At 40.2% G+C, this 15,341-nt stretch overlaps 1 protein-coding gene across 2 annotated transcripts in view; it reads right to left on the bottom strand.

The window, feature by feature from the left end:
• Positions 1–11,386: 11,386 nt before the first annotated feature.
• LOC311086747 (CD48 antigen-like) overlaps positions 11,387–15,341 on the bottom strand; it is a 38,563-nt gene continuing 34,608 nt past the window's right edge. The window contains exons 6-7 of one of the 2 annotated variants that reach the window (XM_084119793.1): positions 13,804–13,863; positions 11,387–13,629 (exon numbers count right to left, since the gene is read on the bottom strand). In XM_084119793.1, coding sequence (XP_083975919.1) covers positions 13,456–13,629; positions 13,804–13,863 — 234 coding nt within the window. In that variant the 3' untranslated portion in view covers positions 11,387–13,455. The other variant, XM_084119794.1, reaches the window with a different exon arrangement.

Raw genomic sequence — 15,341 nt, forward strand, 5'->3', positions numbered from 1 at the left:
GGTACAGTATGACTTTCTCTTCTTACAGATGTCGGTCCTGACCCCCGAATCTCTGGATACCTGGTGCGTTGCTCCTGGTAGATAACAGGTCTTTCCTCTGTCCTTACGATTGGTCTCCTTAGCCAGTATCCCGAGCCAGAATCAGCATCTGAATCATTTTCACTATCCTCACTCGTGTCTGCTTGTCTTTGAGTGTCTGTCATTCTGTCTTGGTTTTGTCTGTTATGTGTTTTCTTCTCAGGGATAGGTCTGGTGTCAGATGGAGTAACCTCAACCGGTAAGTCGTTCACCAGCAACAGGAGATTACGGTGCAGTGTCCTGCTTTTCTGTTTGTTTCCAGTTTCAGGGCAGACAACGTACACTGGATTCTCGCCAAGTTGACGTTCGACTATGTATATAGTCTTCTCCCAGTACGCTCTTAGTTTCCCTGGTCCTCCACGTTCACTAAGGTTCCGGACCAGAACTCTGTCCCCTGGTTGCAGTACCACCCCTCTTGTCTTCTTGTCATATGTCACTTTTCCCCTTGCACTGGACTTTCTACTATTCTCACTAACAATGCGGTAGGCTTCTGTCATCTTTTCAGCCCATTTCTCTGCAAATCCTCTAGGTGAGTATGGTTCCCTTTCTCCAACCAATCCAAACAGCAAGTCGACTGGGAGATGTGGGTGACGGCCGTAGAGGAGGAAAAACGGTGAGTAGCCGGTTGACTCATGTCTGGTGCAATTGTATGCGTGTATAACATGCGGGAGGTGATCCTTCCACCGTAGTTTCTCACTATCAGTCAATGTTCTTAACATCTGGAGAATGGTGCGGTTCAACCGCTCAGCTGGGTTGCCTTGTGGGTGGTAGGGCGAGGTCCGCGAGTGGCCAACCCCTGATAAACGCTGCAATGATTGGAACAGTTTGTTCTCAAATTCACGACCCTGGTCATGATGTAGTTTGGAGGGATATCCCAACCGGGGTATGAAATCATTGAAGATGCGCTCAGCAGCTGTTTTCCCGCTCTTGTTCTTCGTGGGGTATGCCTGAGCAAATCTAGTGAAGTGGTCAATTACTACTAGGATATATTCATATCCTCCACAACTGGTTTCCAGATGCAAGTAATCAATACACACAAGCTCTAAAGGGAAATTAGATGTGATACTGCCCATAGGAGCTCGAGTGTGTGTTGTGGGTTTCTTAGATCTGATACAGGAACATCTTCGGGTGACATGGTCTTCAATTTCTTTCACCATAAAGGGCCAGTAAAACCTTTCCCGAGCAAGATGGAGTACTCTTTCTGTGCCTACATGACCCATCTCATTGTGTAGGTACTTCAGAGCTATTGACCTGTGTTTCAGAGGGAGGACTAACTGCTTGTGCTGGGTCGTCCTTCTGAACAGGAGACCGTCTTCAAGGTGCAACTTACTCCACTCATGCAGCAGCTTTTGGGTGGCTCCATTTACAGTTTGGCTTATGTCATCCGTCAGTTTAGTGTTTGACTCCTTTAATTCAATAATCTTGCCTATTGCTTGATCCTCTCTTTGAGCTTTAACAAGATCATCATGGCTGATAGTTGGCAGGTGACAATGAGGTTGCGGAGGATCCGGGGAATGCATGTTAAGTGCTGCAACCCAGGCCACATCCTTCCGTTCTGCTGCCTGACTCCCATCCCATGTAGCACGTACTGCCTCGTTCGAGAGCTCCTCTGTACAAACCACCTCATATTTCCCCATGTCCAACGGGAGCCGAGACAGTGTGTCTGCATCTCCATTTGATTTTCCAGGCCTATACCTTATGTCGAACCGGAAGTCTGATAGTTCTCCCACCCACCGATGACCAACAGCGTTGAGTTTTGCTGTACTCATGATATAGGTCAGGGGGTTGTTGTCCGTGTACACAGTGAAATGGGGAGCGTAGTACAGGTAGTCCCGGAACTTTTCACACACAGCCCATTTCAGTGCGAGGAACTCCAGTTTTCCACTGTGCAGGTGATAGTTTCGTTCAGCCGGTGTCAAAGTCCTCGAGCCATAGCCAATGACTCTCAGCTTTCCATTCTGGCGCTGATAGAGGACAGCCCCCAGGCCCTGGTCTGAGGCGTCTGTATGCAGCGTGAAAGGTAGGTTGAAGTCAGGATAGGCTAAAACAGGTGGAGTTATAAGGAGATCTACCAGTTGCTCTAGGGCTTCCTGATGTTGAGGAGTCCAGTCAACAGGCTCTCGGGAAGGCAGCTGTGGGCGTTTGGTGGTTTTCCCACGTTTTGGAATCTGGGCTTTCCCTGGCTTGATTTGGAGCAACTCATAGATTGGCTTTGCGATCCTGGAAAAATCCTGGATGTATGAGCGATAATATCCTAAGAAACCCGTCAGTTTCCTTACCTCACCAACTGTCTGTGGTGTCTTGCTTGTCAAGGTTTTGACTGCTTCAAAGTCCCTTGGGTCTATCTTGACACCATCAGCTGACACAAGGCGCCCGACGTACCTGACTTCTTGTCTGAACAGTTCACATTTTTCAGGCCTCAGTTTTACTCCGTGTTGTTGAAGAGTCTGAAGTATTTTACGGAGAGCCTCCACATGCTCATCGAATGTTTTGGCATAACAGAGCACGTCATCCAGATATGGGATGCAGCATTCATCCCTGAGTGTGCCTAGCACCTCCTCCATGCTCCGCTGGAATGCTGCTGGGGCGTTTGAGAGTCCGAATGGGATACGGACCCATTCGTAGAGGCCCCACGGGGTGATGAAGGCAGTCAAGTGACGTGAACCCTCAGCGATGAAACCCTGATGGTAAGCTTTTCCCTGGTCGAGGATGCTAAACCAGTTATAGCCCCCCAGTGTATCTGTCAGGTCTTGTATTCTGGGCAGCGGATGTCGATCAGGTACAGTCTTTTTGTTCAGGAGGCGATAATCAATACAAAGCCGTAGGCTGCCATCTTTCTTCCTAACACAGACAACTGGGGCAGCATATGGGGACTTGGACTTGACTATCCATCCTTTCATCAGCAACTCCTGCACATATTCCTTTACCTCTTTAAACAGTGGCTTCAGGACTGCTGAGTATGCTCTCTGTACAGGGATTTCATCTGTGAGGGTGATCGACATTTGTAGGCTTGGTAAACATCCAATATCGCTGCTGTCACGTGCGAAAGCTCCGGCTTCTTCACACAGCATTTTGTTGACTTTTTCCCTTTGTGTCTCATCAAGGTGACTGAGGTCGATGGAAGGTTGCCATGATGATGGACGGGCGTCCACAGGTGTTGATACAGCACTGTTGACAGTCACTGTGGGCTTGGGTGTTTCAGGTGAGTCTATTGCGGTCACTTTTTCAACGCAGTGGATGCTACCAAGTGCTGTCTTTCTCGGCAGAGTTACTGTATGTTTAGTGTTGTTACCCACGGGTACAGCTACATAGGGTTTTCTTGGATTTTGTACCTCCAACAGACCTTCACCCACGTCCAGTTCTGTCACTTGCACATTGTTGTCATCAGGCTCAAATAGGAAGACTGTGTCAGATGTACTCATGTGAGGAGGAAGTTGGCACTTGACCCAGGCTACCCGACCTGCTGGGATAACAATGTCCTGTCTACCTGTCCGTAGGCGCCCGCACTGCACAGAAGGTTTTCTGGCTTGGATGAAGCTCACCATTAGCTCTGCCTTCTCTGCTGGTATACACAAGGCATTACAGAGTAGGACGACGAGGGTTGAAATCAGCTTTTCAGGTTGTTCTTGTATCATCTCTTCCAGCACGTTGAAACCTAGCAGTGGTCTCTCCAGAGCGAGACTGCTGACAAGAAAAGGCACAGTGATTGACAGATTAGGGTCTTCATTCCCCATCAAATTGACTGTAAGAGCAACCCAGCCATCAAACGGGAGGACTTCACCGTTCACTGCATACACCCGCAACTCGTCTTCGTCACCAATTATGTCACTGAGTGGTCTAACAGGAGTGTCAGGTAGATATTTACTCTTCCAGTCTCTATCAATCATACTGACTTGAGCCCCAGTGTCTAGCAGAGCACTGACTGCTAATCCATTTAGGTTACAATGGGTGAGAGCTCTCCTTCCAATGAGTTTGGCTAGGCGTTCCCTTTTGCTGTGAGGTAAGTCATGAGTGAATGGATTGGTTGTCTTGTTTGGTTGTTTCTGTCTCTTTTCCGTTATTTTGTCGTTTGTTTGAGTGTTTGAGTCTTTTGGTGGATCAGTATGACAAGTGTCAGGTTGGGACGGTTGCTGAGACCCGGTCACTGTTTGTCCCTCGGCAGGGACCGGCTCCAGTTTCCCTGACGTTGTGGTCTCTTTAAACAGCCCACTGCCCGGTGGCCTTCTTCACCACAGAGGAAACAGTGAGGGCAGTCGGGACGATTTTGCTCCACACACTTGTCACAGCCATATGGTTTCTCTCTCCTGCGGTCTCCTCTGCCTTTCCCATTGTGGTTGAACTGTCCTGCCACCTGTGTCTGCATTGATTGTCTCATGAACTCAACCGTACTTGTAAGCTGTTCAAGTTTTTCCGTTAACTGCTGGATCACATCTGTTTTTGGCACCTTCTCTTTTACACTAGGACACTGTGCAGCGTTGACTTCAGACTGAGCACTGTGCACATTTGTTAGTTTTTGGCGGGTGGCGGGACCTAGCCTTCGCTGCCTTTCACTTTCATCACACATCACTTTCTTCATCTGTTTTAAGATTGCCTCATCCGATACTCTAGTGTCCACAAGCAATGGCTTCAGCTCTCTGCGAACATCATCATGTTTATGACCTAGGCCCTGATACACGGTGTGGAGAAACACATCCTGCACTGTGCTTGCACTGTACTTCACATCTGTGTCAGCATGTTTGGAGGACAGCATGATCTTCTGCCTAAGTCCTATAGCTCTGTACAGGAACTGTTGGGGTGTCTCATTGTCTTTTTGTTTGGTGCACATGAGCTCCTGGAACAGCTCGGTGTTACTTTGCTCACCCAGGTGGGAGTGAAGGAAGGCTTTTAGCTCTTCTACAGTCAGATCATCCTTACTCATCAACATGTCTTTAAAAGTTCCTGGCTTGATGACTTTGAGGACGGCTCTTACAACCTCTGCATCACTGAACTGTTCCCTTAAACTGTCTTCCATCTGCCGACAGACACTGTTATAGCTGAGATCTGACCCCTGGTCCCCAATCTGACCCCCCTGGATCTTCAGTTCCCTGCGATGAAGGTAAGACAACTCTCTTAAGGAGAGCAACTTGTCATGTGTTAATGGTGTCGAGTGTTCACTTGAACCTCTGGTACCTGCTACATTACTACTCTGTGTGGTGAGTCCTATCTTTACAGATGACTGAGGTACAGACTGTGGAGAGGGTGTGTGTTTGTACTGCATAATTTTCTTACTCAGCTCATCATAACTAGTAAGCATTTTCTGCAGCTCTGTATCATGTGCGTCACTAGCCGTAGAGGGTGTCATGTGGGTTGCACTAGCAATCCCAACATCAGTAGCATCACTTTCATCAGCTGGGTTAACATTATCATTAACATGACTTACATCATCCCCACTGCCCGATACATCAATTGCTACTGCAACTTGTGAAGTACGACCCTGACTAACTGTGTCGATTACCTCCCTTAGGTTTAATAGATGTGCCATCCCAGAATCCTCTAACTCTAGTAAAGGTCCACTGGACATGAAACTGCAAATGTACAACCCTCCTCATCTGTAGAATTGACGCGAGACTCATCCGTTCCTGGCACTGCACCCACTGACTTGGCAATCTGGAACAGTTCATCTACGGAAAGAGTGAGCAGGGTCTTTTTGATGTCCCACACCAACCTTTTCCTCTCACTATCCGCCATAACTGCTTCCCAATTCCACGCACTTGGTCACCAAAGTCCAGGATTACAATTCACGCGCTGTTCTTGACGAGTGGTGATTTCAGTACTGCACAGTCATCATTCGTTGTTCATTAACGGTAACCTCTTCATTAGTAGACAGGATCGGTGTCATTTGTTGATTTCTTTCACTGGCTGCAGCTCGCTGGTTGTATCAGGTCACTTTTGGTCTGAGTTTGCAGTATCACTGGATCAGCTTCCGGCCACAAGGTGGGAGTGATCCCGGACGAGCCCCCAATAAACTGTTACAGGTACCGGCTGGTATCATGTAAACGGCTTATATGCTCTCGCTCTGAAACAGGAGAAATAAATGAGACAGTGCAAAGTCTGCGTCCGTTTCTCATCTCGCTCAACAGAAAGAGAGCCAAGAGGATTTATTACACAATCACAATTAAAATCCTACTTGGTTACAAACACACAATGTCTTCTCGTGAAATAAAATACAATTTGTCTTTTTTTCAACTTTCAGCAATTACTGAGATATAAATTGTATATGATCAAATAAATCAAAATGATAATATCCACTGTTACCTTGTAAGTTGTTTCTTTTCAACTTAATATAAAACCTAGCTTATGTTGTCACTTGCATATAATTCCTAAATGCATTTTCCATTTTCAATTAGCAATCTTTTTTTTTACTCTTCCACAATGCATGAGCTGACAGACTTCTAACTTGTTTTTAAACCACTTTTAGAATTTATAACATTTGGTTTTAACACTAGCTTTTCACATATTACACAATATCATACATTTCAAAACTATTTAACCTTACAAAAATGTTCAAAGAACTAAAAATAAAACTCTGTTCGACGTGACTTTGGTAATCACAGATGACGTCACCGGGCGCGAAAATACAACTGCTGCTATATATACATATATGTCGACATTTTCATAAAACAGCCTTGTTACAGGGACCTTGAAACATTCAGCGACATGTAAACATATTACATTTCAGTTAATTAACTTAATTTACAAATCTACCAACCTGAAACAGGAGAAATAAATGAGACAGTGCAAAGTCTGCGTCCGTTTCTCATCTCGCTCAGCAGAAAGAGAAAGACCGCAAAGCGGGACAAACTGACGTAACGCCCCGGGAGCACAATAAGCGCCACACTGCCCCCTGCTGACGAACTCCACAATTACTCCTGATTTCTATATAAAATATATTAGCGCAAATAAATGGTAGAAACAGGTTAAATACCCCTGAACAAAGTTCAAAAACATTTCTTTTATAAAATTACTAAAACTACCACAAATGTGATAACAATTTACTGGGCATCACATGTGCTCATGACCGTAAGGGAATATGACAAAGTGCAAAAATGATACCTGACTTTAGCTATAAAAAACACTTTGCATCCTTTGAGTTCATGTGAGAAGAAATTCACCCCTAAAGAGTCAGAAAGTCAAAGATGGCCCAGAACTACACAGCAAAGCCAAACAACACAAAACTACTGTTAGTATTTTAGATAAATGAACATTGTTTTTCTTCTACAGGGTCTAAAGCTTTTCCTAAAGTCTGTAAATTTCGTTTGATTGAAGAGTTATATGTGACCCTGGATCACAAAACCAGTCACAAGTAGCACGGGTATATTTGTGACAATAGCCAACCATACAAAATTATATGGGTCAATATGGGTCCATTTGGTTCATGGGTCAAAATTATTGATTTTTCTTCACCAAAAAAATTATTAGGATATTAAGTAAAGATCATGTTCCATGAAGATATTTAGTCAATTTATTTTTGTGAGTGAATGCAGCACAATCGTGAACATAAATCGGCAACTTTAAAGGCGATTTTCTCAATGTTTCGATTTTTTTGCACCCTTAGATTTCAGATTTACAAATAGTTGTATCTGGGCCAAATATTGTCCTATCCTAACAAACCATACATTAATGGAAAGCTTATTTATTCAGTTAATGGTATGTATAAATCTCAATTTCAAAAAATTGACCCATGTGACTGGTTTTGTGGTCAATATGGTTCGATCTGACTTTCTTTTTAAATTCATGAGGGGTCTTTCTTCAGTGTTCCACTTCACTGTCCCCCCACGTCTCACTTCTTTACACCTACACACATCCTGTTTGCACGTTTGGTTAAGGACCAAAAATACACACAATATGAACTCAAGTCATAACAGGCACAGTTTATGATTATGCAGATATAAAAAACTGCAACATAAAAGTGAGAAGCTTGAATGTTCATTCACAACCTATCAGACCTAAATATTTTCACATTATGAGCAACTGAATTATAGCTATATAAATATACATAATTATTGTGTCAAACCTGTCTTTGCTTTCGTTTTATCTTATCTTAGACTCTTAGTTTGCCTTTGTCTTCCTGCTTTCCAGCATCACTTCATGTGTTTACTTCCTGTAGTTAGTTCCCTTTAGTTAATCATTTATATTACAATTCTTTTTTAGCTCTTCATTTACCTTTGTGTGTGTAACTTTTTGGTTTTCCTTCTTCTTGGTCATCTCTTGATTTAATTTATAAAACTGTTAAGTTTGTCTTTATGTTGTGGATTATCCTTTGGACTGTGTTCTGATTTAGTGATTTCTGTGGTTTCTTTTGTGTTTCAGTGTTGTTTTCTCTAATAAATCAACAAACAGCTTGCATTTAGATCCACACCTCATCATTACGTGACAATAATTAATCTATCATTATTTTAAATGTGAACCCTAGTGTGTGTACCTTGTACTGCCAACATGCATAATGCTACTTTTAGCAATGGATTTCTACTATCTAAAACGGCTGCTTACAGAAGGGTAAACACAACTTCTTTTCCTTTTGTTTTAAAAAATCCCTCTGACTCATGACTTTTACACAATTTATTTATTTTTGGAATGTACAGTGTCATGATTTTCAATAATAATAATAAAAACACACACACACACACACACACACACACATTTCAAATGAATCTGAGAAGATATTGAATTAATTGAACTTTTTTTTTTAATAAAGACAAGTTTCAAGTTTAGTTTATTTCTAGAGCGCATTTACAAACAACAGTTGACCAAAGGGCACTGTACATAGTACAAGACAGAAGCTGAAACCCACATTTAACACATTGAAAATGAATAATGTGTACTCAAAACGTTGTTACCATGTTGCAAATTTCAGCCTATCTACAAATTAAATTTACAGTAGCTAATACAGAAATTACATTATTTCAACAATTATATCAAAAATAGATTTTAATACCTGCACATGGGCATGGTATTAAAGGGGCATTAAGCCTTAAATTATAAATCAGATTAGTCTAGATTCGAAAATACTTTATTTGTATTCACTTGTGCTTTGTTCAAGCATGTATAGGCTAAAAAAACAAAACAAAAAAAAACAAAACAAAAAAACGATTTGTAACAATAACTTATAAACATTTAAAGACAGAGCTGTTATGAGCTAGGTTGTTAATCTATGGTAGGCTTATAACTTTTGTTGAAGTCATGTTCACATTATTTTAACTTGGGCTGGCCAGAGGAGAACTTGCCCCCAGACTGAGCCTGGTTTCTCCCAATGTTTTTTCTCCATTCTGTCACCTGATGAGTTATGGTTCCTTGCCAATGTCGCCTTTTCAAATCTAGCCCCTATCCCGGCCCTGGCACGAGACGCTCAGGCCCTAGCCCGACAGCTCATCAATTCTCAGCCCGAGTCCGACTGGAGACGTTTTTTTTCCATTACACAGCCTTCATGTTGCAGCCATTAAAACAGGTCAGTTTTCAATGGCAAAGTAGGTATGTTTCTTTTCATTTCTTTATTAAGTTAATTTAGACAATTGTTCAGAGCAAATTTTTTTTTAAATTACGACCAAGCAGTCAACAGCGAGTTAAACATGTTTGATCAATTTAGCCTCTCAAATCAAGACTTTACTTGGCTATAAAATCCATAGATATAAAAAACTTAAAGTATATCACACAGACAGTTAGTTTAAATGTTTATTGTCACAACCACAGTAAAACAACATTTCTGAAAAGCTGAGACAGGCTGCTCGTAGTCGCAACAGCGCTCACAAATTAAATGAGCTATATAATCTAAACAAATAATAAAAAAAATAGAAAAATAACATAGAGGTTATCTTACCTCAAAAATAAAATCTTCACTCCAGAACATTGCCATTCTTATTTCCAATAGTTTCCAACAGTTTAACTAATGAAAATAAAGTCCAATCAAATGAAAAACAACAGCCTCCTAACATGGCAGTGCTTGACTCGCATATTTGCTTAGTTGAGGACATTTAATATTCAACAATATTATTGATCTGCCTGCATTGCCACCATTATATGAGAACTGAACTGAGCTGGACTATGACATCACAGTTTTCTCCAGAGCGGCTGTATTTATAAATAAATGAACTAAATTAATAACTTTTTTACAGAAATTAATCAACACTGAACTTACTTAAGCTGGACTATGACACTATAACTATTTTCTTCTTAGAAACAGCAGAAACAAACTCTGTAGCATTATTTTCTTGTTATCACTGTAAAGCTAGCCTGGCAAGACAGACCTCAAGATGTTAGGTCTGGCAACTCACCATTTGGCACGGCTCAATCCGAGGGGCGGGATAAACGGTTGTCTTTCAAATTCCTTCTGCACGCAATAGGACAGCGCTACAACCAATCAGAGCGTTTTCCGACCAGCGGAGCTAGTTGATAGATTAAAGTTTGCTGTATCTGGTCGGCAAAACTACGAACACATCTTCCTTTTTTAAGAATGACTTAAGTGCCGTTCTTCGTTCTTTTCTCAAAGAAAAACTCTTTTGTCATTATATTAAGCCCGCCCACCGACTCTATACACGATTTGATTGGCCTGACTAGAGTTTGGTTTTTCCAGCTCAAAAGTCAACGGAGAGTTGCTAGACTAACCTAGCCTGGAAATCCAGACCTAAATCTAAAAGATTAACGGTCTGGCGTCGACTAATGAAAATCGGCCAGCTCGAGGGGCGGCACCAAGCATGCATTTGTAAATCTCACTGCATGCAACTGGATAACACTACGACCAATCACAACAATAAACCCCATACGCTTAGCTACCAGCGGAGCTAACTGGTAGATTATACTCTTACCCTATACAGTCGGCAAAACAGCAAAAACGTCCTTGCAAAGGAACAAAATAAATTTTGCTGCCGCTAGGGTGCGTCTAGATTTCTAGGCTACTGTAAAGCTGCTTTGAAACAATCTGTAGCCTATTGTAAAAAGTGCTATATAAATAAAGGTGATGACTTGACTATTTTTAAAATGATCTTATTTAACAGCAGAATTTATAAAGAAAACTTTTGGAAAGAAAATTGTCCGATTTTCAAATACTTTGGTTTTTTGCTTTAAATAAAAGTTTGTAATGTTGTTATTCACCTCGTAGCTGGTAACTCTTCAATAAAGACTTTTAAAAAATCCCTATGGGAATAATGAGTGCATACTTCAGAAACCAGTGCTGCTCTATTACATTGGCCCTACTTCAAAACATTCAAATAAAGCCATATTCATGCAAATAGGCCTATGTATATTCATTGAAAACTGTGAAAATAAATAAAATATAAACATTTCATAATAAAATTCCATTTATTAAAACTAACCATCGTAAAACCTCTATTCGGCTATTAAAGTGACTGATTAACCATACTCTACCAATAGGCTACTCTACTTCACTACCAGTATTATAATTTCACTCGGTTTGTTGGCTGTGTCTGCAACCACATTTATCCCTATAGTAGCCCAGGTGAAAATCAGTAAGCTATGTGACAAAAGAAGTAAGCCTATGAATGAATTCACAGTAGGAAGAGTAGACAAAAAGTAGTACGGTGGCCGAGAGGTGAAAAACAAATCACAAGTCTAAAAACAAAATATCAAGTTAGAAAACACATTTAAAATTTAGAAAACAAAAAAGCAATTCAGAAGACAAAATAATTCAAAAAACAAAATAACAATTCAGAAAACACAACGGCAATTCAGAAAACACAACGACAATTCATACAAAAACGGAAAAGGTAGCCTAGGTATATTTTGAGAATGGAATACTTATCGCTGATTGGCCATTATGTTTATAATTTGTTGCTTTGTTTTTGGATTTGTTATTTTGTTTTTATAATTGTGATTTGTTTTGCACCTCTCGGCCACCGTACTAACAACCTACTCTACTTCCGGCGAGATTCTGAAGTTAGAGGATTTGTGAATGACAGTGAAGGAAAGCAACTCACGCTGATGACGAATGTAGAACATCCAAATTATATTCATACAAAACACACATTCATACTATAAAATGTATTCAAAATAAGTACCTATGAGAGTATGTGATTTGAACAAAAAGTTGTTCAGGGCAGTTAATTAATTAAAATCATAGAAAAGATCCAGACACAAGCCACTCTGATCAGAATTTCCTTTTCTTTTTTTTTGTTGTTGTGGCATATTTTCTCAACATATCCAGTGTTGAGAGCTAGGATTTGAGAGGTTAATAAAGATAAAATCAAATTCAAGAATCAACAAACGTTGATTTAAATAAGAATTTAAATTTAAATAAGATATAAGTTTAACAGGGGTGTCAGACTCAGTCCCTGGAGGGCCACAGTCCAACAGTTTTTAGTCCCAACCCTGCTTTAACATATACCAAGCCTAAAGGACTAGATTTGCTGGATCAGGCGTATTTAATTAAGGTAGAAGCTAAACTGTGCAGCTCCAGGAATACGATGTCTCCATCTAGTGGATATCTGTCAAAATGCACTATGAAGACTTGTGATTTTGCTACTAGGCATAAGTGAACACACCCATGCCAAAGTTGACTAAAAAGATTAATAAAAAAAATCATCTTTTAGAAATTGATCTTAATGCCTTAATTAAAAAAACGAGGAAAACTCCAACCTTTGAGGACACCAATAGAGGCAGGCAGATTTTTATTTTTAACGGCCAGTTATTTCATGGATCCAGGATACTATGCATCCTGATAAAGTTCCCTTGGCCTTTGGAATTAAAATAGCCCCACATCATCACATAGCCTTCACCATACCTAGAGATTGGCATGGGGTACTTTCCAAATCAAACCAGCTATTAGGCTAACTGAAATAAAACCATGCCAATCGTATGGTGAAGGGTTTGTGATGATGTGGGGCAATTTAACATAGGGGTGTCCTGACTTACGCACCCTGTATTTTAAGAAATAACATTTATTTATTTAAGATACATTATTCATTCACAAAGAAAACTGGTGTCTTTAAATGTTGGAGTTTTCCTCATTTTTTTAATTAAGGCATTAAAATCAATTTCCAAAAGATAATTTTTTTATTCTTCTTTTTAGTCAACTTTAGCATGGGTGTGTTCACTTATGCTAATCACTGTAGGTAAGTAATATTGGATTTGCATTTGTACTGCATTAACTTGTCTGTCTTTATACCCGTTTAAATGATTAATTATTAAATATAACATGCAAGTGAGGCCAATATTATATCTAGCTGCAGTTTTATACTGATTTTGATTCTGATAATTTCAGAATAGCATACTAGAATACTGTTCTTATTATTTCTACCATATGCCGATATGACAGAGATAGTAAGAGTAGGATGCCATTTTGAGATCAGCCCTTGTGAAACTTCCCCATGTGACAAACACAGTTCCATGTTATGCGTCTTTAGATAAAATGGTGGGTGGTTTTGTGGTTGGCGGTTTGCACACCGCTGCATAAATTGTATGGTCTGTTTCGACGGGGACTGCAGGTTTTTGGTGTTGTCCTACTGTGCAGTAGGTTGTGTTGGGTCGATTATCTCCCATTTCCTCCTGTGTCTGATCTTGAACCTTATGAATTACATATAAAAAATGTCCCCTTAATAATCATGCTTAGATGAAAAATTACTAAAATAAAGACAGACAATATAATCAAACATTCACTATCCTACAGTTTACAAAATAAGTATTTAATAGAAGCATTTTTCATAATCTTAGCCTGTTAACTTTTTAGATTATTCTCACCCGTTCTGGAACATCATATACATGACCATTGTCATTGTTGGTTTTCTGCATTTCTTGAGTCTGAAATTTTCAAACAAAAACTTTATTTATAATGTTCTATCAAAAACTAATAGTACGTGTATATGGAGTTCATGGACACTGGCTTAGGCTTGCCACTCTGTGATAGGCAGCTTGAAATGAGAGCAACACCAGCTGAGAAGCAAGTCTCTGGTTGGACTCCACTGAATAAGGCAGTTAGCTGAAACAATATGGAGACACAACAAGACTAAGACAGAGATTTTAGCAAGGACTAAAAAAGTGAAAAGCTCAGAAAAATCCAGAGGACATTTGAGGAAAGGAAGCACAATATATATAGGGTGAAAAGCACATGAGGAACAGGCGAGCACAATTAGTCAAACGAAGACTAGACAGATTCGGAATTCGGAACTGTATACAAGCTACTCTTACTATTCTTACCATATTTTTCTATGGCAGCAATAAGTGTAGTATGCTGTTCCGAATTCAGAAAAGGACTAAACGAGTGGACGTGGCAAAAGGAAACAAGGAGGCAGGACAAGAGAAGCGAATGGTCATTCTTCTCAATATATAGGGGGCGAAAAACAGTATGTGATGAGTAGATGTCCGAACTCATAAAAGAGTAGATAAAAAGTATGATGACTTAATACTTCTGGCGAGATTCTGAAGTGCGCACACAATGCTGACTTTACTATCCCATGAGGCCACGGGAGAAGATATGTGAATGGCAGTAAAGCGACGCAACTGATGCTGGTGGGTCACATGATAATGATAAAATGATGAATGGAAAGTACAATAATGCGCATCATTCCAGGAAATCCCTATCGCTGTAGCTGAATAAACAGAAGATTGAAACGCTTTGATTAAACATGACTTATAAATACACGACTGCCTTATTCTGTGTAAGAAGGCACATCATCTCACAGAAGGATGCTCAACTGTCGTTATGAAGTGAGTTTGGAGTAAATGCATGTTATTAGATGTTGTCTGTTGTTGGACAAGAGTTTCATAAATGCTTCTCATGTTTTGGAAGGATGTTTGACGAGTGTTGCTTTTTCAAATGCACGTTATAAGTGACTCAAACTCACAGTGCTTTCAGATGGAGCAGCGTTTACAGAGCCGTAAATCAATGACAAGCTGCGCATAAAAAATAATCGCAGCCTTTGCGATTTTAAAATCTCGATAAGCCATCTCGATTTAAGTGCGATTACATGGAAAGTGCGATTAATCGTTCAGCCCTAAATAATTGATTTTAGTTGCAGGAGGATTAATTCAGGATTTGGGCATATCAATGGTTTCTTGAGAAGGTGCAATTATAAAGTAAGCAGCAATAATAGTTATTATTTATAACCAAAATGTGTCTAAACACTTTCTACTTTGCAAAGTCAAACATTGCCTTCAGGTAAATAATGTTTTAATGGGTTAAATAATGTGGTTATGCATCTTGTTTAGATTATACTGCATAGTAATACGTTTGTTAGACAAATTTGACATCAAAAATAACAAGGAAATATGAAACCAAT

The sequence above is a fragment of the Abramis brama genome (assembly GCF_963993115.1).
Source record: "Abramis brama genome assembly, chromosome: 7".
Taxonomy (NCBI): domain Eukaryota; kingdom Metazoa; phylum Chordata; class Actinopteri; order Cypriniformes; family Leuciscidae; genus Abramis; species Abramis brama.